This window comes from Haliotis cracherodii, unplaced genomic scaffold (genome assembly GCF_022045235.1).
Source record: "Haliotis cracherodii isolate W230 unplaced genomic scaffold, xgHalCrac1.p SCAF_12, whole genome shotgun sequence".
Taxonomy (NCBI): domain Eukaryota; kingdom Metazoa; phylum Mollusca; class Gastropoda; order Lepetellida; family Haliotidae; genus Haliotis; species Haliotis cracherodii.
Window position 1 is genome coordinate 27,672,483 of NW_027266267.1, and position 27,558 is coordinate 27,700,040.

General features: G+C 41.0%; 1 protein-coding gene across 1 annotated transcript; it reads right to left on the reverse strand.

The window, feature by feature from the left end:
- Positions 1 to 297: 297 nt before the first annotated feature.
- Positions 298 to 27,460, reverse strand: LOC139458319 (proprotein convertase subtilisin/kexin type 7-like). Its single transcript, XM_071239707.1, has 17 exons — positions 27,159 to 27,460; positions 24,622 to 25,128; positions 23,883 to 23,979; positions 22,978 to 23,079; positions 21,807 to 21,905; positions 21,361 to 21,451; positions 20,193 to 20,247; positions 18,483 to 18,621; positions 16,181 to 16,281; positions 13,588 to 13,755; positions 13,149 to 13,256; positions 10,607 to 10,712; positions 9,813 to 9,969; positions 8,545 to 8,639; positions 5,263 to 5,356; positions 4,685 to 4,799; positions 298 to 4,041 (listed from the first exon to the last, which is right to left on the reverse strand). Exons 2-17 carry the CDS (start codon positions 25,123 to 25,125, stop codon positions 3,247 to 3,249), a joined length of 2,826 nt encoding a protein of 941 aa, XP_071095808.1. The 5' UTR covers positions 25,126 to 25,128; positions 27,159 to 27,460; the 3' UTR covers positions 298 to 3,246.
- Between the last annotated feature and the right edge of the window lie 98 nt (positions 27,461 to 27,558).

Here is a 27,558-nt window from a genome sequence, read left to right on the forward strand (position 1 = left end):
AGATAGGATAAGTTTATCTGTAATCACTTGTGTGTGAGTAAGTCTGCTTGTACTTGCCCTGACTTATGTTCATATTTATAATGCTGGCCCCTTGAGATACCATGCCACGAATACCCACTAAGATAGTACAATGAATCTGACTCCGTCATTGTTTTACCCCCTTGATGCAAGAGTCAGGCAGGGTAACAACAAACCCTATATTTCATCCTCTATGGTTATGACAAGTCCAGGGATCAAACCACCAACAAATAAAAGCAAAACTAAACACACATTATGAAAAAATAATTTTATCCTCCTTTTCTAAATGCACTTGTTTCACCTTCACACAAACAGTTCCTCCTCTGATGGAGGTGACACGTCCATGACAAGGAGGCAACAGCTGCAATCTCATTCAAATCAGATCTTTTACTCTGACACAGTTCCTCTCTGCATGAAGACCTCAGAATACCACCAATGGAGGTCTCGTCAAGTGAATCGTCAGATCAGTTACGAATGTTAATAATGAAGGTCGTGCCATTAAACTGTTGTACAAACAACGGAATATTTGTTTCCTGTATGTTTTCTTCAATTAAAATCATAATTTCTAAATGAAGGGGGTACAGAAATGAAGCTGAATGTAGAAAGCTGACATCTGCATCCTGCATGGACGGTCCAAGTTTATCCGATGCACCATTCTATGAAGTATAATCTTCATGCAGTTAGGTGTGGCATATGGGAGTGAAATATATATGATTTGATGAGACTGCATCAGGCACAGAAATCCCACTTACAATATTGAACAGAACCACCTCCAACATCATCAAGATGAAAACACTGGAAGACATTTAATTACATATATTCAAATTCAGCAACAAATTGCAAATCCTTTCTTTTGTAAGATTAAGTACAAGAGATCGATATTGATACCATGTTCCCGCACACAATAATTGAATATGTTGCACAATTTCCCCTGTCCACCAAGAATAGAGGCTTAATGATGAAAACTGTTACCATCTTCATCCTTCATTATCCAGGGTGTTATATCTCCATTCTAGTAAGATAAGTACCCTGGACCACTTTGCAGCCAGAGTTTTATTATCCTAATCTACTTACCCTTGCTCATGAGTGTGTCAAGATGTGGGACAAGATGAGGTTACTTCTGATACAAAGACTTGGTGGAAAATGGGTCCTGCATATTTATCATAATCCAATGATGTTTTTATACCCTGGATCATCGAAGATGTTGTATAATCACAAAGTGATTTTTGTGAGTATCGTGAATGTCTTAGTTATAAGGAATGAGTGAGTATGGTTTTACATCACTAAATTCCAGCAATCTCATGACCGGGGACAGCAAAAACATGCTTCACACATTGTACCCATGTGGGGAATCGAACCTGGTGCTTCGGGATGATGAGCAAACACTCAAACCACCAGGCTACCCCACCACTCCCTTAAAAGTAAGATCTTTTTTGAAGCAAGAATAAGGCCTTGCAATAAGGTCAGGTCCAGTTGCTTTTATTGTCTTAACAAATAACCTGCAAAGAGTTGTAATTAATACTTTCCACTGAAAAATATGTTCATTTCAACTCTTTGATGTTGTATTAAAAAGGTTCTGATCTAAAGATATACTACAAAGTAAAAGCATCTTCAGAGCACTAACCTGAATATTTCTTTTGTCAACACCTGGTTGGCTGAAAGATGTTTCTTTTAAAAAAATGATCTGAATATGTGGCCATCTGCATCCATCATAATTAAGGCAAACACAATTATTATTCTAAATATTAATGCAATTTTGCTACAAATTGGAATTGAATAAAACGGACAGAAAATGTAAACATTTGTAACTCCTTTGATGGTAAGTACGTTGCTTTTAGCAATATTCAAGCATTATTACAGACAGGATCACTCAAAATCGGCTGCACCCATTATGGGGAATCAAACCTGGGTCTTCGATGTTACCCCAAGAAATACGGTCCTTGTTTTGTCCCCTTAATGCCAAGCGCAAGATAACACCATCTAATAACGTCTCAGTATGACACGGCCGGGGATCGAACCACAGACAAATGAAAGTAAATCTAAACACCCATTATGACAACAAAGAGCCAACAGGAGCAGCCTCATTAGAGACGCTCTATCCACAGAGGTCGTCTGCAATTCTTTAGACAATTGGGCCTAAGTATTAAATGAACAGGGTCCCATCAGGACCGTTACAGAAGTAACTGACAGAACATCTCCTGACACATTGAAGTACAACAAGCCCTGATATGGCCCAGCCATGGTGTAAATAAATCACACAAAGAAGGTAAAATATAGAATCAAAGAGCTACAAAACATGTATTCATTCGGTTAGTTTGACCACGATTTCAATTACTGTAAATCTGGAAAGTTTTGCGAAAACTGCGAGTGACACGCAATAGTTTCATGACTCAGTTATTTTTGCAGACCATCCACATACATGTAAAAGAAGTAAGGAAGCATATATTTCCTTCTCTTCAACAAGTTGTCAAACCAGCCAGTACATGATGAAACAAATACTCCCTCACATCGGTGTTTCCCTAATTACACATGGTCACTCAGTGTCAATACTCGAAGACAAACTGTAAGAATCTGCCACACTCCGAGCACCATCCAGACACACACCAGCCAGTCCAGATAGATAAGGGGGGTTGGAGTAGCATGTTTGTCAACTACAATAACTCATGCATCTACAGTTTAAAAAACACTGAGTTGCCATTTCATCATACCGCTTCCTCCCTGTAAACAATAACACCTGTAAAAGTATGAACAATGATGAAGATGCATGGTGCTCAGAATTGACTGGTTGTATAAATTATCATACAAATCATGGCCTTTGTCATTTTCATTTGAAACTGCCTCTTCATGTTCGTTTTTTGAGATACAGATATCAGAGATACTGTTGTAAGTGCTTTGTTCACTCATACCAGAATGTTTCTCTTCAACATGGATTGGCTTATACAAAATTTTACTTGACTTGAGGGTTTCTCAGCTCTTCACGCAGTTTCTTATCGGAGGAAAATATCAGAGACTGACAAACGAAATGGCAAGTTGCCCCTTAGTATCAAACATCATATACTAACTACTAGTCCAGTCATGATTCAGTAAACATGGTAAAAAATATTGATATTTCTGCATAGTATTTCCTAAATAAAAACTGTCACTGTCAATATACCCGATTCCTAATTCCAAGAGAAACACAAATACTATGTACAACACACAAACCACAAGGTCATTCTATAAATAACATCACCTCAAAACATCTGATTGACTGTCGCAGCTAGAGTCAATCACATCTTCATTTGAACACACTTCTCCTCGCATAGAATCAAAGATGGAATGACTACCATGGATAACAGTATCAGCTTTAAAAAACATCTTGTTGCCATGGCTATGATTGTTATGGAAACCAGATTCACTTCCTAACGTCTGGTTGTCATAGCGATGATGATCATGATCATCCAACCAGTTCCTTTGGTTGTGTGGTTTGTTGAAAGCACCAACAAATGAAAGACTGTCATTGTTACATGAGGTTGAAAGACTTGTTCCGTTTGAATTGGGATATGTATTGAGTGAAGGCAGGTTGTCAAGGAGATGGTTGCCTTGGAAACTGGCAACTGATGATTGAGGAACACTCTCTAATAGATTGTCTGTTGTATGGCCTGCACGAGTGCTGATATCAAATAAGGTATCTTCAAACTGGTCGGAATCCAAATTGAATTCTTCAGAATTAAAGTCAAAATGTTGTGTATGTTGTTGCTGAAGATTATGTTGTTCTGCAGTTGTTGTTGAATTGTCATCGTGACTCTCAACTCCAGGAGAAAATGTTTGCATAGGAATTTCTTCAGATTGTAACAACCCTGTTGATTCGTTCACATCATCAGGATTTATGTTGTCTGAATTCTGATTGGCCAATCTCTGGGCACGGGCAGCCAGCTTCATTTTAGCTCGGTGTTCCTTTTTCTCATCATTGTAGCACATAGCATATTCTAGTGATTCATACACTGTCATCACAAGACAGAACACACACGCCAACACCAGCACCTGTAACAGAGCACAGCATGGAATTATCTCTTAAAGTAGCAGGACATATTGCGATTACGTATTACTTATGATTGTTTGTTGTTTAATCCAAGATTCAGCAATATTCCAGCTATATTCCAGCTGTAAATATATGAGTCTGGACCAGACAATCCAGTGATTGACATGATGTGCATTGATCGACGCATTTGGGATACAATGACATGCATACCAAGACAGGGAGCCCAACCACCGATCCTGCTAGTCGCCTCTTACGACAAGCATGGGTCCCTGAAGATCAATCCTAGCAGAGATCTGCATGGGTTAGTTGACTTTGGGAAATGTGTAATTCTGGTTGAACTGAAGATGAAACACTTCCCGCTCTTTAACAAGTGGGCAACAAACAAATCATTGATTTGAACCAACAATCATCGAATCCTGGGGTTAATAAGGGACACAACTCTGCACGGAAAGTCTCATCTCCTTAATCACTAAGCCACCTGTGGGTGATCCGTAAATTTTGGATTTTAACCCATAATCAGCCGATCCTGGGGTTACTAAGGAACACGACACTGCACAGCAAGTTCCATCTCCTTAATGACTCTGAATCAGATCCTGGGGCTACTAAGAGAGGCAACTCTGTGTTTGACATGATGATATGGGTTACCTTGAGTGTCTTCTGTGACATGGGTATGTCCGGATGGGCGATGACGGGCGGCGGCATGCAGGGAAGACTGTAGCTGTCATTGAGGAACTCACCAGACATGGCATGTGCAATCTCCCTGTAACCATGGTAACAGACGTTAATGGGAGAGACATATGTTCAACACAGAACTGTCAGAAGCTTTTAAGTTCTCCAGGCATTACTTCTGTTGACATTATTTACCAAAAATATTGTCAGGGTAGACAAGACGATGCAGAAAGGAAGATACAGAAGTGTCGCTACGTCAGCACAACATGAATGTATCAAAATCATAAGTGCAGAGAAAGTTTAGGCAAAAAGACAATTTCAATATGGCTGCCATGCTTAAAACTGAAACAGAAGTGTGTGAGCATAATTTAGGTCCACCATTGCAGGGGAGAGGTTTACCCGAAGACATAATTTGTTTACTTCATCAGTTTATGATTGATGCTGCCCAACATTCCAATCAGGAAGCAACAGTGGCGTAAAAAAGCATCCTCTTTTTATTTTCAAAACACCCTTATCTTGATAAAATGGCAAACTCTTTGGTTTGCATGAGTTACCTCCTCCTGGCCTGGAACTCCTCAAAAGTGAAGGGAGTGCCAAACAGTATGATCTGCCACTTCAGCAGGTGACCATTGATGAAGCGGCCATTGTCTGAAAATAGAAACCATCAATTTACAGTTCTGTATGCTTGACATGGTTGGATGGATGGTTGGTTGGTTGGTCGGTTAGTTGGTTGGTTAGTTGGTTGGTTGGTTCCTTCCTTCCATCCTTCCTTCCTTCCATGGATCAGATCTTGCTGCTGATTCAAAGCCCTGTCCTGCCCTGCTTATATTGTAGCAGTATGCTTGTAAATAGAATATTGTTAGATTTTAAAGTATCATCATAGTAACCAAACATGAATTAAATTAATAAGCTAACCTAAATATTTAACATTTATTTTACTAAATACTTGTGTTAACTTCAGCACTTGCACAAATCTACTAATTCACAGGTAAGCTAGTTCTGTATATAGCTTGGGTAGTTCAGACATTTCTTTCTTGGCTATTGTCAATGGGTCAGTCACAGGCTTGGCCTGTGATTAGGTGCTCTTTGTGATCTAGCTTTGTTGCATGTTCTCTGCAATTATGTGGGGACACTGATCACACTTCTACTGGTCAGTCAGGACATATTTTCTCAACACGTTCTCTGCACTGAATCATATAGGGTAAGTTCATTTAATTATTACTTTATTTATCTGGAAGCTTAGGTTATGTATTTTAATCATTGTTGTTAGATATAGTATTTTAGCTAGCATTGTATTATGACATTGTAATGTATTCTTAATTCAACTTAACTGTGTATTTGACTGAGGTAATAGCCAAATGTACATTTATATATAAAATAGGTTTAAATTGGTTAGAAGTGATATAAGTATATGTATCATGTATATATGTATAGTAGTTTGTAGAATTTATAATGCTTGTATTCCATACATGCTAGTGTAACTGTGGCTATGTGATATATTTATATGTAGTATACTTATATGTAGTATACTTATTTGTGCAGGGCTATTTCACTGCACGTCTCTATAAGAGAGTTTCCAGCCTGCGTCCCTGAGACGAGGTATGCTATTTATGTTTTATTAATTATGCATTATTAACTATATATATATAGAGTGTAATTTGTTTTATCTGGAAGGATTTGTTAATATATATATATGCCAAAAGTAAGGAACTATAGATCTAAATGTATAATTAGTATTGTTGTTATTTAGTGCCTTTATAATGATACCCATGATATTTATATCAAATTATGTATGTTTTAGGGCAGATCCGGACTACCGTGTAGTTCTCTACGCCCATTGAAAATAAATCCCTTGAACCCAACAAGTACTCTCTTAAATAAGAGGACCAGAGTACTGCTGTTACAATATTTTCAGACATCTACTGGTCACTGATAAAATAACTTATTAAATTGTGCTGGGGACATACTGCTAAACAATGATCTGAGGACATCCAATTACTGGTCAGAAGGGCCATTCATCTGAACAGTCAGAGCATCGCTTACAGATCAGGAAAGTAACAGTCGGAATGAGTTTTCTAATCATCCTTAAAAACATTACCACGGGGGTCGTCAAAATGACCGTTATGGGCTGTATGACTGATTCCATGATTCACTTCAGTGGGATAAACATTTGAATGGAAGAGAATTTCCATAACCATGGTAACTACTGCCATACAATCTCAGCCATCTATTACATATTCCAGAATTTGTGCAGTTTTCAAATCTTGAATCGAGAGCTTTGTCCAACTATGTTTCAAAGCGTAGTTTGGAACTGAAGTCACCTGTTTGCAACTAGCGCTGTATAGCTTGAGAAAGCTGCTTTCTGACTGGCTTAAGCTGACTTCTTGTTAATCATTTCATTGGTTGGTCAAAGTTCGTGAAAGGTTGTTCTGACGTGACCTGTAATGGGATGTCCCCAGTTCTTAGCGATGTCCTCAGTTCTTAGCAGAAGCGAGAACCAAGATTTGATTTTAATGAGATTGCTAATTCTCAATGCTTCAATATTTCTACAAAATGGAACTGAATAATACAGAAAATGTAAACTTTGAAAACATTTGTCTTTTTCAAACAACAAAAGCTACAAACTGTGAGGAATTGTGAAGTAAGGATTACAGGACCTCTGGATTAGTCTTTGAATATACAAATTTGTAAGGCTGTACTAGGGTGAACGTCGCTTCATTTTCTCTAGGCATCTGCTGACCTGCTTTCTCTATTAGCTAATTCTGTTGTATCTTAGTGAACATGTTGAAATGATTTAAACATAAGTGTGGAACTAATACTAAGAGAATCTGTAAGTACACATTACATGGATCAAAACCAATCGTGTTTTGACTGTTCAACCAGCTAAGACATATACCATATTTGCCGTATTACGCGCCCTGTTCCAATAAGCGTCCTGACCAACTACTAGCAATTTAATTGATTACATATTTGACACCCTTTTTGACAGAAAAAAATAGCGCAGAAGGGGTACATTTTTGCCCTTTTAATTAATTTCGGCGAAATCGTGTGTAAAGCGATCGAGAGATCGCACAGCTCACTGTTATTAACAGCAACCACGGTCAGATTAACGGTATTGATGCCTTAAAACAAACTTTAGTTGATAGAGAATGGCTACATATATCATAAATGCCATACTTTGACTCGTTAAAAGTCACATTTGTTGTAGTTTGATGATTCTATGTCAACATGTAGTTCTCGAGAACACGTGCGCGAGAGCCTCAACAGTGACTGGTCAAATTGTTCCACGTTAAAAAAAATAGCCGGCAATAGTGATCAGCTGCACCGAAGTGCTACGCTAAGGGTTATTATCATTATAAATGTATTTAGTAAAAGCTGCAACTAAAATAACAAGTTATTGGAATATATTATTCTTGATAGTTTCCTATACAATTTTTCCTGATCCTCTCATCAAAATCCTTTAAAGTTATAGCATTGGGTAAGTTTAACCGAATCACTCGTAGATTCCAAGAAATGTGTGTGTGTACAGTTGATTGCTGTTTCTGGTTTAGTTTACAGGGAAAATACAAATTCTGCACATAATATTCAAATAAAAAAATTTTCTCCAAAATACTGAATCTGCTAGAGGGGGGTGCGCATTATACCTGGGTGTGCACCATACTCAGGAAAATATGGTACTTGTCCCAGGCATATCAGGCAATGGGTGTTTTTGACTGCCTGGAAATTGACCATGAGAGAGTATTTCAAGTTCCAGGGACAACAGGGAGCTTGAAATATGGCACCCTGATATGTCTTCCTGTGGCGTAATATGTTTAACAAAGGATCTGCACAAGTACCTGTATCCATGACGATGAGAGTCCACTCCCCAGTAGGTTTCTCCCCCCAGCATCTGACAGTGGAAAAAGTCCAATCTTGAAAGCCAAATGTTGAGCTGCAATGGACAGAGGAAGCTGCAGTGGGAGCACCAATGGGGGAAACGTTGAGAGGGCTAATGTATGAATTCATACCAGATGTAGCAGGCTTCTAAATTGGTCAATATTCTATGAGGGCACAGGTGGTCCAGGGACCTGTGAAGATCCGTGGTAGAATAGGTCTTCAGCAACCCATGCTTGCCATAAAAGTTGACTATGCTTGCGACTAACGGGATGGGGTGGTCAGGCTTGCTTACTTGGTTGATGCATGTCATTGTATCCCAATTGTGTGGATCAATGCTCATGACATCAATCACTGGATTGTCTGATCCAGTCTTGATTATTTACAGACCACCGTCATAGAGCTGGAATATTGCTGAGTGCAGTGTTAAACAACAAACAAACAAATAAACAAGGTGGCCTAGGTATCAAAGGACTTCCAACTGACCTCATCGTAGTTCTCCTTTAACAGGTGAGGTGAACAGTGCTCGAAACAAAATTCAAACCCAAGTAACCCATGAATGTTGCATGCCGACGAGACTTGAAGAAGTATTTCTGATTAGTGTCTTAACATCAATCCCAATACACTAAAATCAAGATTGGATTGGCCAATGAAAGTGTAGTTACTTCCTTTCATCCACTGTTAATAATAGATGGCTAACGACAGTATGAGAAAAATCACGAAAAATAAGAGATAAATCGTGTCTTACTTCAGTTGAAATAATGCAAACAATTACTTGCGAATTTAGAGGAACTCTGAATACGTAAGAAGTCTTAAAATTACCTCCAGACAGTAGGGCAGGTGGAGGCAAACTTCTTGCAGCCTGACAGAAAAGTCACCAGCCACAGACACACTGGCAGGCAGTTATTTTAGAAAATGGAGGTGAAGTATAACTTCGGGGTCCAGATTAAGCCCTTAAATCACTGGAATCTTCAAGAATGTTGCTAAGCCACAGCAGTATTCCAGCTGTATCACAGAATCCTATCACAAACCAGTGATTGATGTAATGAGTAACATCCCATGATGTCGGGGTCCGACTGACACGTATTTGACAAAGCCACCAAATTTTACTACCCGCTCCATTTGGTCATCTCCTACGACCAGCATAGGTTGCCAGGGAACTATTCTAACCCAGAATACCCATGGGGTACCCAATACTTATATTGATTGAATATAATCATGGCACTCTTACTTGTCCAGTGGTCGAGGGGCTCCGATCACAGACACAGTTCCACTGGGGCTGAGGAGTCTGACACCGATGTGTCCGCGCCGGGGAGTCGATATTGTCACCGTCACCTCCACGTTCTCCAGTATGTATAGGCCATAGCCATCCACATCCTCCTCAGACACTACAAGCAAAACAAACAGAGGGACTTATCAAGGATATCTAACTAAGAGGCTTTAGCAGATCAAATTGGGAAAACTAGTCATATTGTTCAAAATTGTTATTTTCTTAAACTAAGTTAAAGTTCCTATTCTCCTAATTTCACAATCCCCAAGCATGCGGTACTGAGGTACTAGAGGTCTATTGTACTTTGGAATCCCCACATGGAGATGATGTTGGGGGTCTATTCTCCTTTGGAATCTTCACAGGGAGACAAGCATGGGGTGGGGTGGGTTGGGATGGGGTGTGACTTGGGGTGGGGTGAGGTGGGGTGGGTCTATCATCCTTTGGAATCCCCACAGGGAGACAAGCATGGGTGGGGTTGGGGGCTATTGTACTTTGGAATTTTCACAGGGAGACAAGCATGGGGTGGGGTGGGGTGGGGTGGGGTGGGGTGGGGTGGGGTGGGGTGGGGTGGGGTGGGGTGGTTCTATTCTACTTTGGAATCCCCACATTGAGACAAGCATTGGGCGGGGTTGGGGGTCTATTCTCCTTAGGAATCCCCACAAGGGGCACGCATGGGGTACTGGGTAGGTCTATTGTCTTTGAATCTTCAGGAGTGTCCCTGGAGCAGCTCCTGCCAATGTTACATGTTTTTTTACCTGTATGGGTGATCTTGAGCGCGTGGGTAGCCCCTTTAGGGATTGTCAAGTCTACACTCGAGTTGCCAAAAGTATATGAGGTCATCCAAGGTATTGTCTTCCAGATCTGAAACAAAACATCCTCATTAACAAACCAAAGTACCTAACTGGGCATTGAGTTGTATTCTTCATTACTGCTTGTTTATAACAATTTCCAATCATCACTTATGTCTGAACATGGCATTACTCATGAACATACCGATTTATGTGAACACACAAACAAATGCCAATACTTCCCTCATGTGAACACACAAACAAATGCCAATACTTCCCTCATGTGAACACACCCTCAAATGTGAATACCCCTTCCTGTGAACACACCATCATATGTCAATACCATCCCAGGGCTCGAAAAATAATTTCAACCCTACTTGTTCTGCAGGGCAAGTACTTTTTATTTTGCACTTGTCCTGCCAAATTTTCACTTGCCCTATTGCTCAATGCTGAACAGACAACATCATGTATCATGTACCATGTAACAACTGAAAACAATGTAAATAAATTGTTTCAAGATTTATTTTGTGTTTTTATTTCCACAGTAAGTCAATATTGAATAAATTAAGGAATAATAAGTTAAGTTATTTTGAACAGTTAAGTTATGATGAAAGATGTTTTTTTCTTCAACTTTTTGCATTGACTTGGAAAACTGCGCAGTCTGGGGTTTGTCAAAACTTTTATCATGTTCACAGCACTGAATATGCTTCCTACTTTTAGCGTGAAATTTCAAAGTTTCTTTTCTGAAATTATGATGTAAATCAGTTACGAGTCCACGTTTGGGATCAGATAGTTTGGGGTATTTTCAACAAGACAGTGCCATACAACTCGCTGTTATCATCGTCAAATTTGCCCATTCAAATTCATTCAACCACGCAGATTGTACAACACGTTTTCTGTTTTGTTTCGTATTGTTTTTGATTAAGTTTTTGTTTCTCTGCCTGTGCAGTCAACTTTTTGTCGACATGACCCTCCGACGAGAAAAACTTTCTCATATCCGCCATTTTGGTTTAGTAAGCAACTGGCCGCTTACATCAATAAATAAAGACAGGTTTCAGCGCAAAGCCTGCGCAAAGATACATCAAGAGACAAACCTCAGCCTAATTGTTAATAAATATCGATCGGCTGAATGGCCGTGATTTCTGTGTCAAAATCACACATCAAAACAAATATAAATTAAACTACTGTAAGTATCTGTTCGTCCTCTAGGAGTATTTGATAATTTTAGCTTGCCTGACATCAGTTACCACTCATCAAAACCCCTTCATGTGAACACACATGTCAATACTACCCTTATGTGAACACACCATCATATGTCAATGCCACCCTCATGTGAACACCCCATCAAATGTAATGTAACATGAACACCCTCACATCTAATGTTTCATACCCAAACCAAATACATTACTGTGTACAACATGTGAAACCATCCTGCCAAGAACCCCAGAACCCCACACCTCGACTCTACTGGCCTTGACTGTGTTGACCCATCCTCCCAACAAACCCACGCCCGGACTCTACTGACCCTGGCTGTGTTGACCATCCTCCCAACAAACCCACACCCGGACTCTACTGACCCTGGCTGTGTTGACCACCCTCCCCAGAACCCCACACCCGGACTCTACTAACCTTGACTGTGTTGACCACCCTCCCCAGAACCCCGCACCTTGACTCTACTGGCCTTGACTGTGTTGACGAGCCTCCCAACAAACCCACGCCCGGACTCTACTGACCCTGGCTGCGTTGACCATCCACCCAAGTACCCCACACACGGATTCTACTAACCTTCATTGTGTTGACCATCCTCCCCAGAACCCCACAACCCGACTCTACTAACCCTGTGTTGACCATCCACCCAAGTACCCCACACCCGGATTCTACTAACCTTGACTGTGTTGACCATCCTCCCCAGAACCCCACACCCGGATTCTACTAACCTTGACTGTGTTGACCATCCTCCCCAGAACCCCACACCCAGACTCTACTAACCTTGACTGTGTTGACCACCCTCCCCAGAACCCCACACCCGGACTCTACTAACCTTGATTGTGTTGACCACCCTCCCCGGAACCCCACAACCCGACTCTACTAACCTTGACTGTGTTGACCATCCTCCCCAGAACCCCACACCCAGACTCTACTAACCCTGGCTGTGTCGACCATCCTCCCCAGGACCCCACACCCGGATTCTACTAACCTTGACTGTGTTGACCATCCTCCCCAGAACCACACACCCCGACTCTACTAACCCTGGCTGTGTTGACCATCCTCCCCAGAACCACACACCCTGACTCTACTAACCCTGGCTGTGTTGACCATCCACCCAAGTACCCCACACCCGGATTCTACTAACCTTAGCTGTGTTGACCATCCTCCCCAGAACCCCACACCCAGGCTCTACTAACCTTGACTGTGTTGACCATTCTCCCAACAAACCCACACCCCGACTCTACTGACCCTGGCTGTGTAGACCATCCTGCCCAGAACCACACGACAAGACTCTACTGACCTTGGCTGCATTGACCATCCTCCATGCCTTCAGCAGCCCGAAGCCATGTTTATGACTGTGGAACAAGCCTGCCCCATTCTTCTGCCAGTGGGCAATGTCCACATCCACCTGACAAGAAAATACCCCCTTGAACATGTTGCACAACAAATAACAAACATGTCACGTTACAAAGTCATTATGAAAACAAACAATTGGGACTTCTGTACAGGGTTAGAAATGGCACTAGTCCTGTAGTCTTTGCCAAACTGCCCAATGGTAAAGGTATCATAAGGACTAGTAGAAATTTGCCTTTTTTGAGAGTTTTGCTATATGTTACCACTATAAGGACTAGTGGACTAAAACTGATAGTTTCTAACCCTGCTGTAGAAGACAAAAAGATTCAATAAAATATCTTTACCATTGCAGCCTGTACTGTCAGCTGCACTGGTGTTGGTCTTACCTTGACTGCTGTGAGGATGGTAAGATACTGAACATCCCTCCACGTCAAACAGGGGCGAGCCTGCAGCATGAGCGCTACCATTGCTGCAGCAAGTGGTGCAGCTGCACTGGTGCCCGTGTGTCGGTCAGTGCACCCTTGACCTCCATGCTGTGTCCAGTCTGTCGTCACCTAGGACAACAAGTGGGACACTGTCAGTAACAGTGTAGCTTTATCACAACAACCTTTCACAGAGGTTAACAGGAGGATCATCTGACCTGTGTCAATTGGGGAATAGAGATTCCTACACGAGTGTCAGTCAGATACCGTTTATGTTACGAGTTGTTTCAAAAGGTTTCTAATGAGCCAAGCGAGTCCGATACCTTTTGAAAGTAAACAGTTCTGAGATAAATGGTAGTCCTGCATCATGATTGTGGAATTATCGATACTTTTTTACTAAAAGCCTAGACAAGTCTAGAAGAAAATAAACCATGTCTAGTTTCCTTGATTCCACACAGCAGTAGAGGAAAGTTTCTTTTGAAGAAAAAAAAATATAATTATTTACATGAAATATTTTCATTGTCTCAGTGTCAGTCTAGATAAATAGCACCTGACAGGCACAAGTGCAGTAATCTGTTTCTTACACACCCTAAAATCACACCATTTTAGCATCGAATCAATGCATATTTTCATATGTCTATTTTCATGATCACAGTGGTGCAAGAATACTTTACACAACAGTCATTTGTGACATCACCCGGTCTACTGCTTACTTCCCATACCTAGTGTGACCCTCCACAAGGAAAGTTTCTGCCACATCTGTGAATTATCAAGACGATGATGATAAACTAGACAAGACTAAAGAACAATAAAGAAGGGGAATTCGACGGAAGTACATGTAACTCATTAATGAATTACAATCATGAAAGTAGTCCAGTCGTAATTTGACATACGCTGAAAACAAACATCTATGTATTCCACATCACTGTTTATTGAGCCGCACTTTAACAAGTATATAAACAATGTCATTCAAACACTTATTACGTCCTGTGAATTGTCACTGCTGGGGTCAAGACAAGAGTTCTACTCACTTATGTCATCACTGATGACACCAAGTCCAGACAGACGCCAACAACGCAACACGGTGTCTTTGTTCTTTGCGACTGCGTCAAAGGCCGACACGAGCCAGCGCGCATGTATTGTTTTAGTGGAAGTACTCTACTCAGCGTTAATAAGAGGTGCTATTTGGTGTGTGATTGGATTAATGTAACGTTGGATTAAAGTGAAGATTCTCCTGTAAACCTGACAGAGGACATTTTTCTTTAGATATAAATCCACTGATGCTTGAGAGGAGGGGGTGTCGTATTCATATTGAGTCACATTCTTGGCTAGGGACCAGTGGTCGCATTCACTTCATGATGTACAGTATCACAATACTCATATTTACATAGCCGCCTCCGTGGTCTTGTGGTAGAGCGTCTGCCCGGAGAGCGGAAGGTCCGGGGTTCTATCCCCGGCCGCATCATACCAAAAGACGTTAAAAGATGGTACTTGTTGTTACCCTGTTTGGCGCTCGGCATTAGGGGGCTAAAACAAGGACTTGTCAGCTCGGAGTCAGTATACTGTGTCTGAGTGGGGTATTCATGTTAAACTGCGGCATGGTATCTCAGTGAGCTAGAACTATAAATCGGCATCAGTCCGGACTAGTACAAGCAGCCATACACACACACACGTGCATGCACGTCGCTGTATAAGTGCAATAATCTTGGACGCGACGTTAAACCCGATTTCACCTCATCTCACCTCATATTTACATCCCATTGCGTGGAAACTTCTCACTATAAATATTTGAGAGCAGATACAAAAGGAACAGCTGGCTGTAGATACATGTTCATAGCAGCTATTTTTAGTATACAAACGCTAATTACAACAGATTCTGTGACATCTGACAAAAACACTGGGAGTCATTAAACGAGAAGAGCGTTATTTATTCTAGCAAGTGTATCGTCTTGTATCGATACAGAAAAAAACGTATTGTGTATCGTATTGTCTCATGAGAACACCCGATGCACTGGTGCACCTACGTATCACTTCACCCCCAGACACTAGACAGTTCATTATAACCATTAACCTGCTGACTTACAATGTCCCGTTCATCTGACCGACCGCTGCTGCACCCAGACACTACACAGTTCATTATAACCATTAACCTGCTGACTTACAATGTCCCGTTCATCTGACCGACCGCTGCTGCACCCAGACACTACACAGTTCATTATAACCATTAACCTGTCGACTTACAATGTCCCGTTCATCTGCCCGGCCGCTGCTGCACCCAGACACTACACAGCTCGTTATAACCATTAACCTGTCGACTTACAATGTCCCGTTCATCTGCCCGGCCGCTGCTGCACCCAGACACTACACAGCTCGTTATAACCATTAACCTGTCGACTTACAATGTCCCGTTCATCTGCCCGGCCGCTGCTGCAGCCAGACACTACACAGCTCGTTATAACCATTAACCTGCCGACTTACAATGTCCCGTTCATCTGACCGGCCGCTGCTGCACCCAGACACTACACAGCTCGTTATAACCATTAACCTGTCGACTTACAATGTCCCGTTCATCTGACCGGCCGCTGCTGAAGGTCACTCCCAGCATGGAGGCACATTCCTCTGAATAAAATGGCATCCGGCCCATTTCATCCACCGCACCTGAAAAGTCCAAACGTTTCATGTTTTCATTCACGTTTATTACAAACACATACAGACCAGGGTATGAAACTCCCAAAGATTTCAGCCAGACCACAGGACTGGCTAGCTGAAATACTTGCCAGCCCTGACCAAAACCTGCCTGCCCACTATAAGCATATGTTTCTCAGGATAATTTAATTAAAACTTTAAATCAAATTCAGTGAACATGAAGTAATGCAAGAAAAGAAATAGCAAACTCTTTTTAGGTCAGATTTGTATTTAATATCCTAGAATACATCATGTAAATATCCTTATTCCTAAATAGGGCCTAAATTTTAGGTTGTCTAAAAGATAACGGGGTTTCTTTTTGGTTCCATTTTATCATTCATCTTTACATGTGAATTAATGCTTATCATCGGGAAATATTTAGAATATTTTCACATATGAAATATAACCCGACCGTCGGGCAGGGGGATTTGAAAATCTGGCAGCCCGAGTTGAAATCAACCCGTCTCGGACGGTCGGACAGGCAGGTATTTCAAACGCTGATACAAACGTGTTATAGACGTCCAGTAAAGAAGGCTACACGATTCAGTGCAGTGCCTTTGTTTGTTGATTAACGCCGCACTCAGCAATACTCCAGCTATATGATGGCGGTCTGTCAATAATCGAGTCTGGACCAGACAATTCAGTGATTGATATCATGAGCATTGATCCATGCAATTGGGATACGATAACATGCATCAACTAAGTCAGCGAGTCTGCCTACCCAATCCCATTAGTCACTTCTTACGACAAGCACAGTCGCCTTTTACAGCAAGCATGGAATGCTAAAGACCTATTCCATCCCGGATCTTCACCGGACTGCAGTGCCTTTGTCAGTGTTACATAATCTAACCAATCATGGCGAAACACTCGGCGAGTACATCACCACTTTCAGTTTCAGTATACAGAAACATACAAACAAACTGTGTGTTACAAATAGTTGTTCAATATGCTCAGTTTTAACGAATTTAAGCATTTACATTGAAGAGATGCTACACTACAAATTGAGATACTTAGTGTTTCTGTATTGCAACTGTATTGTATTATGCAAAACTTGGGAAAACCTTTGTTATGGAAACACATGTGGGTAATACACTCTTCATCATGTGTCATTTTTAGAATAATGCAATTTAACATTTATCATACAATCCCAGGAAACTCCTACCTAGACTTATTGGAGCCACTGCATCAATGAGCTGAGAAATGTACGCTCAACTGCCATATTTATTGGATTGCGATACCAATTCTATCAGTGAGTGAGTGAGTGAGTGAGTGAGTATTGTCATACAGCACTCTTAGCAACACTTCAGCAATATCACGTTGGAGACAGCAGAAACGAGTGATTGAGTATGGTTTTACGCCGCTTTTAGCAATATTCCAGCGGGAGACACTGAAATAGGCTTCACACATTGTACCCATGTCAGGAATCGAACCCAACCTTTGGCGCGACTAGCGATCGATTTACCCAGTGGGCAACCCCACCCCTCATATTAGTTTATTGTATGGATAACACTATCATCATACTTTAACACTAACTCTCCGAAACTAAAGGTATAAGTACAATCACGCTACTACTGTCATAACCCCCATTTATTAACACTGGGGAGGTCATCATAAATTGCGATATTGATGTATTGATCAATTTTATGCTGACAATGTATTAATACAAACTTATAGATACGGATATGAAATTAATAATTTTCTGCCAAAGAAACATGAATATTTGTAAAGATTACCATGGTTAAGATGGACAATAAGCAGAAACTGGATCAACCAAGTTCATATTCAGCTTTCATTTGAGGGTCTAGATAATAATTGTTTATCTATACAAATACGGAAAATCTAATTTTTTTATTAATTGATATATATCGACATATTGTGATACTTCTCTATACATATCAATGCTAAACTTATATCAATACTGAGTGAGTGAGTATGGTTTTACACCGCTTTCACTGTTTTAGCAATATTCCAGCAATATCACGGCGGAGGACACCAGCAATGGGCTTCACACATTGTGCCCATGTCGGGAATCGAACCCGGGTCTTTGGCATGACGAGCGAACGCTTTAACCACTAGGCTACCCGACCGCCCCTATATCAATACTGACATAAGATAGTAGCAGCACAATCATCTCTTTAGGGCTGAGGTCATGCTGTATCACAGATCCTATTTACCTATTGTTAGAGTGTAGATGGAGTTAGCGTAGCCATCATAGTTACAGTTGTCCTGGTGACGACCTCCGTTGCCACTGGCAACCACAAAGATGCTGCCGTAACCACGTCTACCAAAGTCAACTCCATACTTCATAGCTTTCTGAAAAACATTTAGACATTTCATATTTAGCTGAACCATCTTGAATCTTTGGTTTTACGCCGCTTTTAGCAATATTCCAGCAATATCACGGCGGGGCACACCAGAAATGGGCTTCACACATTGTACCCATGTCGGGAATCGAACCCGGGTCTTCGGCGTGACGAGCGAACGCTTTAAACACTAAGCTACCCAACCGCCCTGAATCACTAGTCAAGGAGACCTGGGGTAGAACAGGTCTTCAGCAACCCATGCTTGTCTGTACAGGCGACTATGCTAGTGGTAAGAGGTGACTTACGGGATCGGGTGGTCAGGCTCGCTGACTTGGTTGATGCATGTCACTGTATCTCAAATGCGTGGATCAATGCTCATGATGTCAATCACTGGATTGTCTGATCCAGACTTGATTATTGACAGACCGCCATCATATAGCTGGAATATTGCCGAGTGCAGCATGAAACAACAAAACAAACATAACAACACACTGGTCCAGGGAAAAGTTGACAAAGTCCTTCAACATGTGCAAGGGAGACAACTCTTGGCTGCGAAGCAAATCAGCTTTGTCCTATCTTTACTCGGTCCATGCCCAAACCGTGACCAAGACTAGAACAGAAGTTTACTATACTTTAGCTTCAGATTGAGGTCTAAAATCTCACACTTGTGATGCCAAAGAAACAGGTTTGTGACAATGATATTAAGGATGTCTGCTCATCTGTATTGAGGCTTGGAATTTTTTATTCATATAATCTAGATAATTTAATCAATCTGTTCAATTGAAAACAGCAGTGGCTACTGTGAATGTTTACATGGTAGATGCTTTGTTAACTACGTCAACATAAACTGTAATGTAGAAATGGAAATGTCTAAACATGTACATTTTTATCAGGTCGCTTTTTCAGAAAACTATGACATAGAAATGACGACAATCTTTCCTAACAGATGAATGTTTCATCCACCTGTGGCTATAATACTAAAACTAATTTAATGCTAATAATCATACCTTTATGAATAACTGTTAACAGTGTGTTTTTGTTTGTTTTGTTTGTTGTTTAACGCAGAACTTAGCAATAGTCCAGCTACATGACGGTGGTCTGTAAATAATCGAGTCTGAAACAGACAATCCAGTGATTGACATCCTCAGCACTGATCAATACAATTGGAATATGATGACATGCATCAACCATATCAGCGAATCTGACCACCCGATCCCATTTGTCGCCTCATATGACAAGCATTGTCACCTTTTACATCAAATATGGGTTGCTACTCTACCCTGGATCTTCTTGACAAAGTGAGCACTGTTGTCACAAAGTGACTTTATATTCTACAGTTGCTACACTTCAACTCTATTTACTCTTGACATAAACAAACCAAATTAATTCACAGCTAGTTACGTTACTGACAACTTGACATTTCATTCCCGGATTCTCAGCTGCAGTGCTTCATGTTGGAGACAGATGTCTTAAAGTATGTTGATAAAGGACTCCCACTACACGACAAATGAAAACAAACAAATACCAGCTGACATCTTTGAGTGTTACCATGGTTACTGAGGATGATGAAGGTAAACTTACAGCTGCCATTATGTGAGGTCCGTCCACCGTCTTCCCATCATCGTCAGGTCCCCAGCTAGGCAAAGCAGAAAAACAAATTGGTTTATGGGACGTGGGGATGTTAAATTTCAGTTGTTAAGTACCTAGCAGTTCTCTTGTAGGGGGCACGGCTGGCCCAGTCATCTAAGGTGATGCAATTTTCTGTACCTCCACTTTCCCAACATATGTTACAACACCGTGTTCAGACAGGCGTAGCACACTCAGAGATCACTCTCTCACTGTCTCTCTCATATCAATCTCTACCACATCTTTCTGAGTCAACAGCGTTAACTGACTATAAAAGTTGCCGAACTAGGCAGGAATTACAGAGTTACATTTTGGCTGGACTAACAATCAAAATCGTGTAACGAACTAGCCATCCGGTTTCGTAAACAACATGGATTTTAACATGCAGGTTTCGGTCAACTGCAGGATTTTCAAAGCATGCATACCATCAACCGGGCGTCAACAGATATTTTGGAGGGAAATAGAAGGGACATAACTTGTACTAGCCACTGGTGGCGCTACAATCAAGCCCGGAAATTAGTTCTGCAAGGGTGGAAACTGGACTTTCAAAGTCAGTGAACTCCCTTGCCTGGGGAAGATGTCTCTACCATAACTATTAACTATGTTCACCAATCATATCAATGATAAGTATGAACTGTCTTCATCAATCATTAATGACAACTCTGATCACTCGGTTTATCAATTAGGTTCTATTTGAATTCTGACATAAGCACAATGTATTTTGCGTAAGGACTTAAAAATATATATGGATTACAAAACATAAAAGATTTGTGATCTGTATGTTGTTAAACATAAATTAAAACAAAATATATGTCTAAACTTTGTAAAACATGAATTAGTGAACGAACAGCACCCACTCCTCTGTTCCCCCTTCCACATTGTGGCGGGGGATATAAAACAGCACTGAGGCATTTCCCTGACTCCCTATATTTACGTACTGATTTCTTTAGCAATTATATAACACAGAGTGACTGTTAATCATGTTAATTGGCTGTGTTCAAGGATAACACAATCTCAAAGTTATGTTCTTTAAGAATATCTCCATGGTCATGAGCTCACTCCGACCTTCTTCATGTGCTCTAGTTGATTGGAACAAGTTTATTTGCTCTATTTCAACGGTTACCTGCAACTGTAGACGTCATTGACTTGCAGCTTCTTGTTAAAGGCCGCTGCCTCGAGGCTGTCGGTCATCGGTCCGTCCAACACACGGATACCTGCCAGGACAACATCCACATGGGACTAAAATGTGACTTCACCAGAGATCTTATTCAACATTTTTAAACATTCACAAGATGTTGATATTTGCTCATTTTCTCAGATCAAGGATTTATCCAGAATTCCAAATTGAATGTCCTTGGCAGGCAATTTGGGGAAAATCATTATTGGTCAGTGATATGCATGTATTTTCAACACAGCCATAACATTAGTCATCACTACATTACTACACCAACAGGTATTTGGAAAATTGTAATTCCAACTTTGCAATTTCTACTGACATTTGCAGACTCGGGGCCAAAGACATATTCCACACCTAGGGCACAGATTCACGATAGAGTGAGATGTATTTACCTGAGACCTTGGCTTGGTGAGCTACCCCAACACCACACACGTTGTTGTTAGCCACAGCCGCTATCTCCCCAGCACACCGCGTCCCATGGTGGTTAGTAGCTGCAGACAGGACACAGCAGAGGGCAGTCAGTGAGTGAGTGAGTGAGTTCACACATGGATATATATACACACTAGTGTAAGTGAGAGTTGGATTACAGTGCATCAGCTTATCGTGGAAGGAAAGACTGAAGTGATGCAGGTCACTCATGTTCAACACTTTGATGAAACCCATGAGCACGAGCATGATGCTGACAAACCTAGAAACATAACCGGGGGGAGACCCAGGTTCGAACGCACAATCATAAGTTTCTGGCGTGCCCAAGGGACTCTGCCCCATGAACTATGCCACCTGTATACACTAGTTTCAGTTTCATGTTGTTTAACGATGCACTCAGCAATATTCCAGCAATATGGCAACGGTCTGTAAATAATCGAGTCTGGACCAGACAATCCAGTGATTGACATCATGAACATCGATACACGCAATTAGGATACGATGACATGCATCAACCAAGTCAGCAAGTCTGACCACCAGATCCCATTAGTCGCCTCTTACGACAAGCATAGTCACCTGTTACGGCATGCATCACCTGTATATACTAAGAATACCTACTTATACCTTGGGACTTTTAATCACAAAGTGGATTAAATACATTCTAAGTAAACCAGGCCACGCATATTCCTCCAAGACCCATACAGAAGCACCCACTTTGCATTCAGTGTTTGTTTGTTTTTTAACAGCAAATTTCAGTATAATCAAACCAGCCTGGACCAGACAATCCAGTGATTGACATCACGAGCATAGATCAAAACAGGACAATAAGATGACAGTACTTGGGACCTATTCTATTGCAGAAACTCCACAAGGGAATACTGTAAATCTTGTATTTCATAGTTGCCAAGGCTACAAACCTTTGCCTACCCATCTTCAGACATCATAAATATTAAAATATCGCGAAAAATAAGAGACAAATCGCGTCTTGATTCAGTTGAAATACTGCAAACAATTACTTCAATATGTAGGCTAAAAAGAATCTCCCAAACAGTCAGCCAGGTGGAGAACAATTTCATGCAGCTCGACAGAAATGGTGCCAGCTACTGCAAGGCTGTTATTTGGGCCACTGTACGATACCTTTAAGTGAGTTGGGGGTGGGGTCAGGGTCATCATCATTGAGGTCCCAGCTGCCTTGAATGTTGTAGTTGGCACGGAGATCCTTATTCCTCCACTCCATGCCTGGGGTAAACAACAACAGTGCAAACAACAGTGCAAACAACAACATTCCCATAGAGTCGAATCATATCATACATATTAAAAGGTTTTTGAGTTCTGCTCTTGAAACGAACCTTTCTTTCATTCAAAACAAGGGCCAAATGATTATCAAACATATTCATCACATAACGATTAATTCCTAATGTCATCTTTATTGGCTACTGAGAACACTTGTTCCCTTTGGCGAGACTGTGCACCCTGTCCAATAGATCAACCAAGGACAAAAACGCTAATATTAAATCTCTATGCTGGGTTTCGAATTCGATCAACATCTCTTAACAATGCATGCAAAGTTTTATTCTTATGTCCATGTCCCTACTGAAATCGGACAGATGCAAACAGAGGGCTCTGGCATAACTAGTGACCTCTTATGGAACGACCTACCCCTCCCACCACCCTCCCCCTTGCAATGCATGCACACATAATGCACACTATTTACATGAACGAATCAGTTTTGCCCAGATGTATTCGACATGTATTTCTCATGCTATTTACGACTTGTATCAAGTTGATGATTATTTGTTTTATCCAGATATGAGGAAATAACAGAAATAACACTCAAAAGTATCAACGGGATCCTGTTTATCACTTTCTTGTCTTGTACTCTATACTGAACCTACATTGTTTCCCTAATTTTAGGAGAAATTCCATAATCAGAGAGTTATGTTTATTTTACATACTTATCTTGCATTACATATTGCACATTCCTCTAACTACCGAAGTCCTAACTGGAAATTCATGGTGGTGGAAAACATATCTCTTCTTACCATCATCCACGACAGCAACGGTGACACCTTTCCCTGTGATATTCCGCTCCCACACCCCAGTGACATTGATGTCCATTTTCGACCTGCGCTTGTTGTTCTGCAAACAGCGCGCATGGAGGTGAATTGTGAATTAACTTTGACATTAATTTCCCTTGGAAAATGTAATAAGCATGAGAGGAAAGACCATGTCATAAATGCTTACAATTCTGAGACACTATACATAAATTCTTACTTCTTCAATACTTGGTGACAAGGGTGTTTAATGACAAGTCAAAGATTATTGCACTTTTAGCGACGATCATGCATGAGTGTTTGTGTTCGTGCGTGCATGTGTGGCTGCTTATACAAGTCCGGTCAAATGACAACTTCATACAAGTAACATCATTTAACGCCTTTTGGTACAATTCAGCCGAGGATGAAACCCCAGACCTTCCGCTCTCCACACGGCAGTTCAACCACTCGACCAGAGAGGCAATCCCTGAAAATCCAGTGATCTACATCGCGAGCATCGATCTAAACATCCCAATTCGATGACATGCAGAACTGAACTATTTTATATGGAAAGGCCTTTTACTATTAAGTACTTTTTTATGGACCCACAAAATTTCGAAATTGGGAAAAAGAAAATTGGCAATAGTTTATTTTCTTTTTTTCTTATTCCTGCTTTTAATCTGAACCTATTCCTGAAAGTCTTCAAGCCTGACATTGATCGACCGAGGTAAAATCCCTGTATACATACCAAGTGCCATTGCTGAGGATAGAAAGGATCATTGAAGTCTATGGAGCGCTTCTGCCGCTTTCGTACCACCTCTTGACTGAACCATTCCACGCCATCATGACCCTGGAGATAGTTCTCAATCTTATTCTTCAAACGTAAAAAATAGTCCTGGCTAAGTTCCTTTAGGCGTTGGTGGTGACCATGGATACCTTGTAAGTTCGGTTTGGCATCATTGGATTCCTCGAAATGACAGAGCACGTAGTGGCTTGGGAAGCTCTCAATGGTGAAGTGTGATGTTGAACCCAGGAATTCTGACAGCGATGATATGTTTTCTGGATTGAAGTATTTGTAATTTAATTTGGAGGTGAAGTTTTCAATGTGCATCAGTTTGACTGTCCAGCATAGCGTTTCTTCATGTTTATTGTTGTGGTCAAAATGGATGACTTTCTTGGAGACGGTGCAGTGGTTTGGGAAGATCTGGAGGAGTACAAGCCATTGGAAGACAGGGAAGAATGTTTTTGGCATGGCCTGCAAATTCAAACAGAGACACATCACATCAAGTCCCATTCAGGGTTCAAATTAAATATCAAGCAGCGATACAATGAATATCCACTTAAAATGTAACATAACAATATGAACATTTCTTTTTCCTGTTTTAATGTGTTTGTAGCGTTATCTATTCCGTAATAGTCCAGTTTTCGATCATGAACGTTGCTACTTCTTAATTTCACTTATCCAACATACTTGTTAATCCGACATAATCATATGCAACCAATCATGTCAGACAAACAGGACTTGACTGTACCTAAAATGTGTATTAAAAGCAGGATCAGTGGAACAAGATAACTGGTTTTTTTTACAATTCAAGTTATGAATTCTAACATTGGTAAATATTTGGTAAAAATGAGTGAGTGAGTGAGTGAGTATGGTTTTACGCCGCTTTTAGCAATATTCCAGCAATATCACGGTGGGGGACACCAGAAATGGGCTTCACACATTGTACCCATGTCGGGAATCGAACCCGGGTCTTCTGCGTGACGAGCGAACGCTTTAACCACTAGGCTACCCGACCGCCCCTTGTAAAAATGACCCCCCAAAAGATGTAAGACTCTCTGCAGCCCAGCGGGGGAGGTATAATGACCTGCAGTTTTTAAAACTAGGGCACACCCTGGCTGTGCATTTATGGAAGTGAATAAAAAAATATAATTTAATAAAAGTGCTGGTCTATCCCCCATGATGACTCCCACATTGTTTTCTGAGATTTCAAAATTTCGAGGAAATTTATTAAGCGATAAGACCTACCACACACTGGAAAAAGTATGTCTAAAGAAATTTGGGGAAATTGTGTTACATCAGGATAAACGGACTTGATACATCCTCTGCGTAATTTGTCACCAAAATCGAGTCAAATACTCAGACAACCTGCACCACGAGGTACCATTGGTTGAAGTAAAAGGCAAATAGCCCATAAAGTAAAAGGCAAATAGCCCATATGACTAGGCTTTAAATTATCACAGTATCTGCAAATCTCGTAAACACATCCAAAGTCGACTGAAACTGAGCATGGTAGCATCGCTTGATCAAATACAGGACTCAGTGCGTTATGTCACGGCTAGTTAGGCTGGGACAAGTCCAAATTTACTACCCAGGTACCAGACCCCTATTATACAACCCAACCCTACCCGGGTACCCACTGTAGGTCTCAAGAGTTTGGAACAAAATGTCTGATTGGGAATTGTTTTACCACAGCCCTGGCCAAAACTATTTACATACATATATCAAACAATCAGATCATGTGTACCCTTAAGTTGACTGAAGCATTATCTTTACTCAAACATATACAAGTCAAAAGGAATGTATGCATCACCAGAAAGAAATGCAAACATTGACAATTTAGTGTAACCATCAAGCTATAGTGATTTTTTTGTCATTAAACAATATATAACGTGACTAACCACGTTTCCAGGTAGTCCTGTAGGTACCCCTGTTCTACTCAGGTCCCATCCGACCCGAGTTACCCATTACCAGCCCTAACGGCTAGGCCTACTTGGATACATGTTGACTTTTTGATAGTTTCTGAATTTTTGTTAAGTGGAATTACCCCTACATTCATTGGAAATTGTTTAGAAAAGATCATTTGTTTGGACAATGTCCCTTGACCCATCCCAGGTCGTATGTATACTGATTATGCAAAATACAAAACATAAGGAAGTGAAGAAAACCACAAATTCCACGCTACAAAACAATGTTACCGCGACAATATATTATATAGAGTTGCCCACTTTTGTGTCACAAATGACAGGTACTTTGTTTACTGAACTCGGTAAAGATAACCCCCAAATCAGCATCGATCATGTCGATCAATCCCAATTCGTATGTCATAATGGCTGTGTCATTACGATCTATAATAAATAAACAACCGCGATCATATAGTGTACCATGCCACTCAGATTCCAATTTTCCCGAAACGACGAAAAGATCGTGCTTTTCTTTTACCATCAATCGCACATAAACGATGAATTGAAATTTAAGTTCAGGGATAATAAATACTTGCTTACCTATATATTTGAGAGTCTAGCTCTCAGGGTATCATTTTAGAAGCTTAGTTGTTCTTTGCCACGAATATTAAGAGGAATTATTGATCAAAACAACAGCTGACAAACACCACCCTTATTTCCGGAAGTCAGTGTACGATAACACTGCGCACGATTGGTCATTGGCTCAAACCGGTTCCGCTGTTGGTACGCGACGCAAGCTTAGCGCGATTTAGCCAACAAGAGGCGACCAAATTTAGTCATACAAATCTTGTTTAGGTAGACAGGAAACAAGTCTAATTGATACGGTCAAGCCCCTCCTCACAGCGATAGCCCGTTCGCGAAGCCGAAGGTGTCATGCGCTGGGAAGGAGCTTGTGACACAGTTAAAGACCAAGGGGAATAACTTAGTTTGATTTAGTTTG

What these genes read in the sequence shown, in the direction of transcription:
- LOC139458319 (XM_071239707.1), bottom strand. Translation starts at nt 25,125, where the DNA reads ATGCCAAAAACATTCTTCCCTGTCTTCCAATGGCTTGTACTCCTCCAG. An exon ending in ATCCTCAGCAATGGCACTTG is followed by an intron (nt 23,980 to 24,621) that starts GTATGTATACAG and finishes CGCTGTTTGCAG; the next exon opens with AACAACAAGCGCAGGTCGAA. An exon ending in GGTCAGATGAACGGGACATT is followed by an intron (nt 13,756 to 16,180) that starts GTAAGTCGACAG and finishes TTGTTGTCCTAG; the next exon opens with GTGACGACAGACTGGACACA.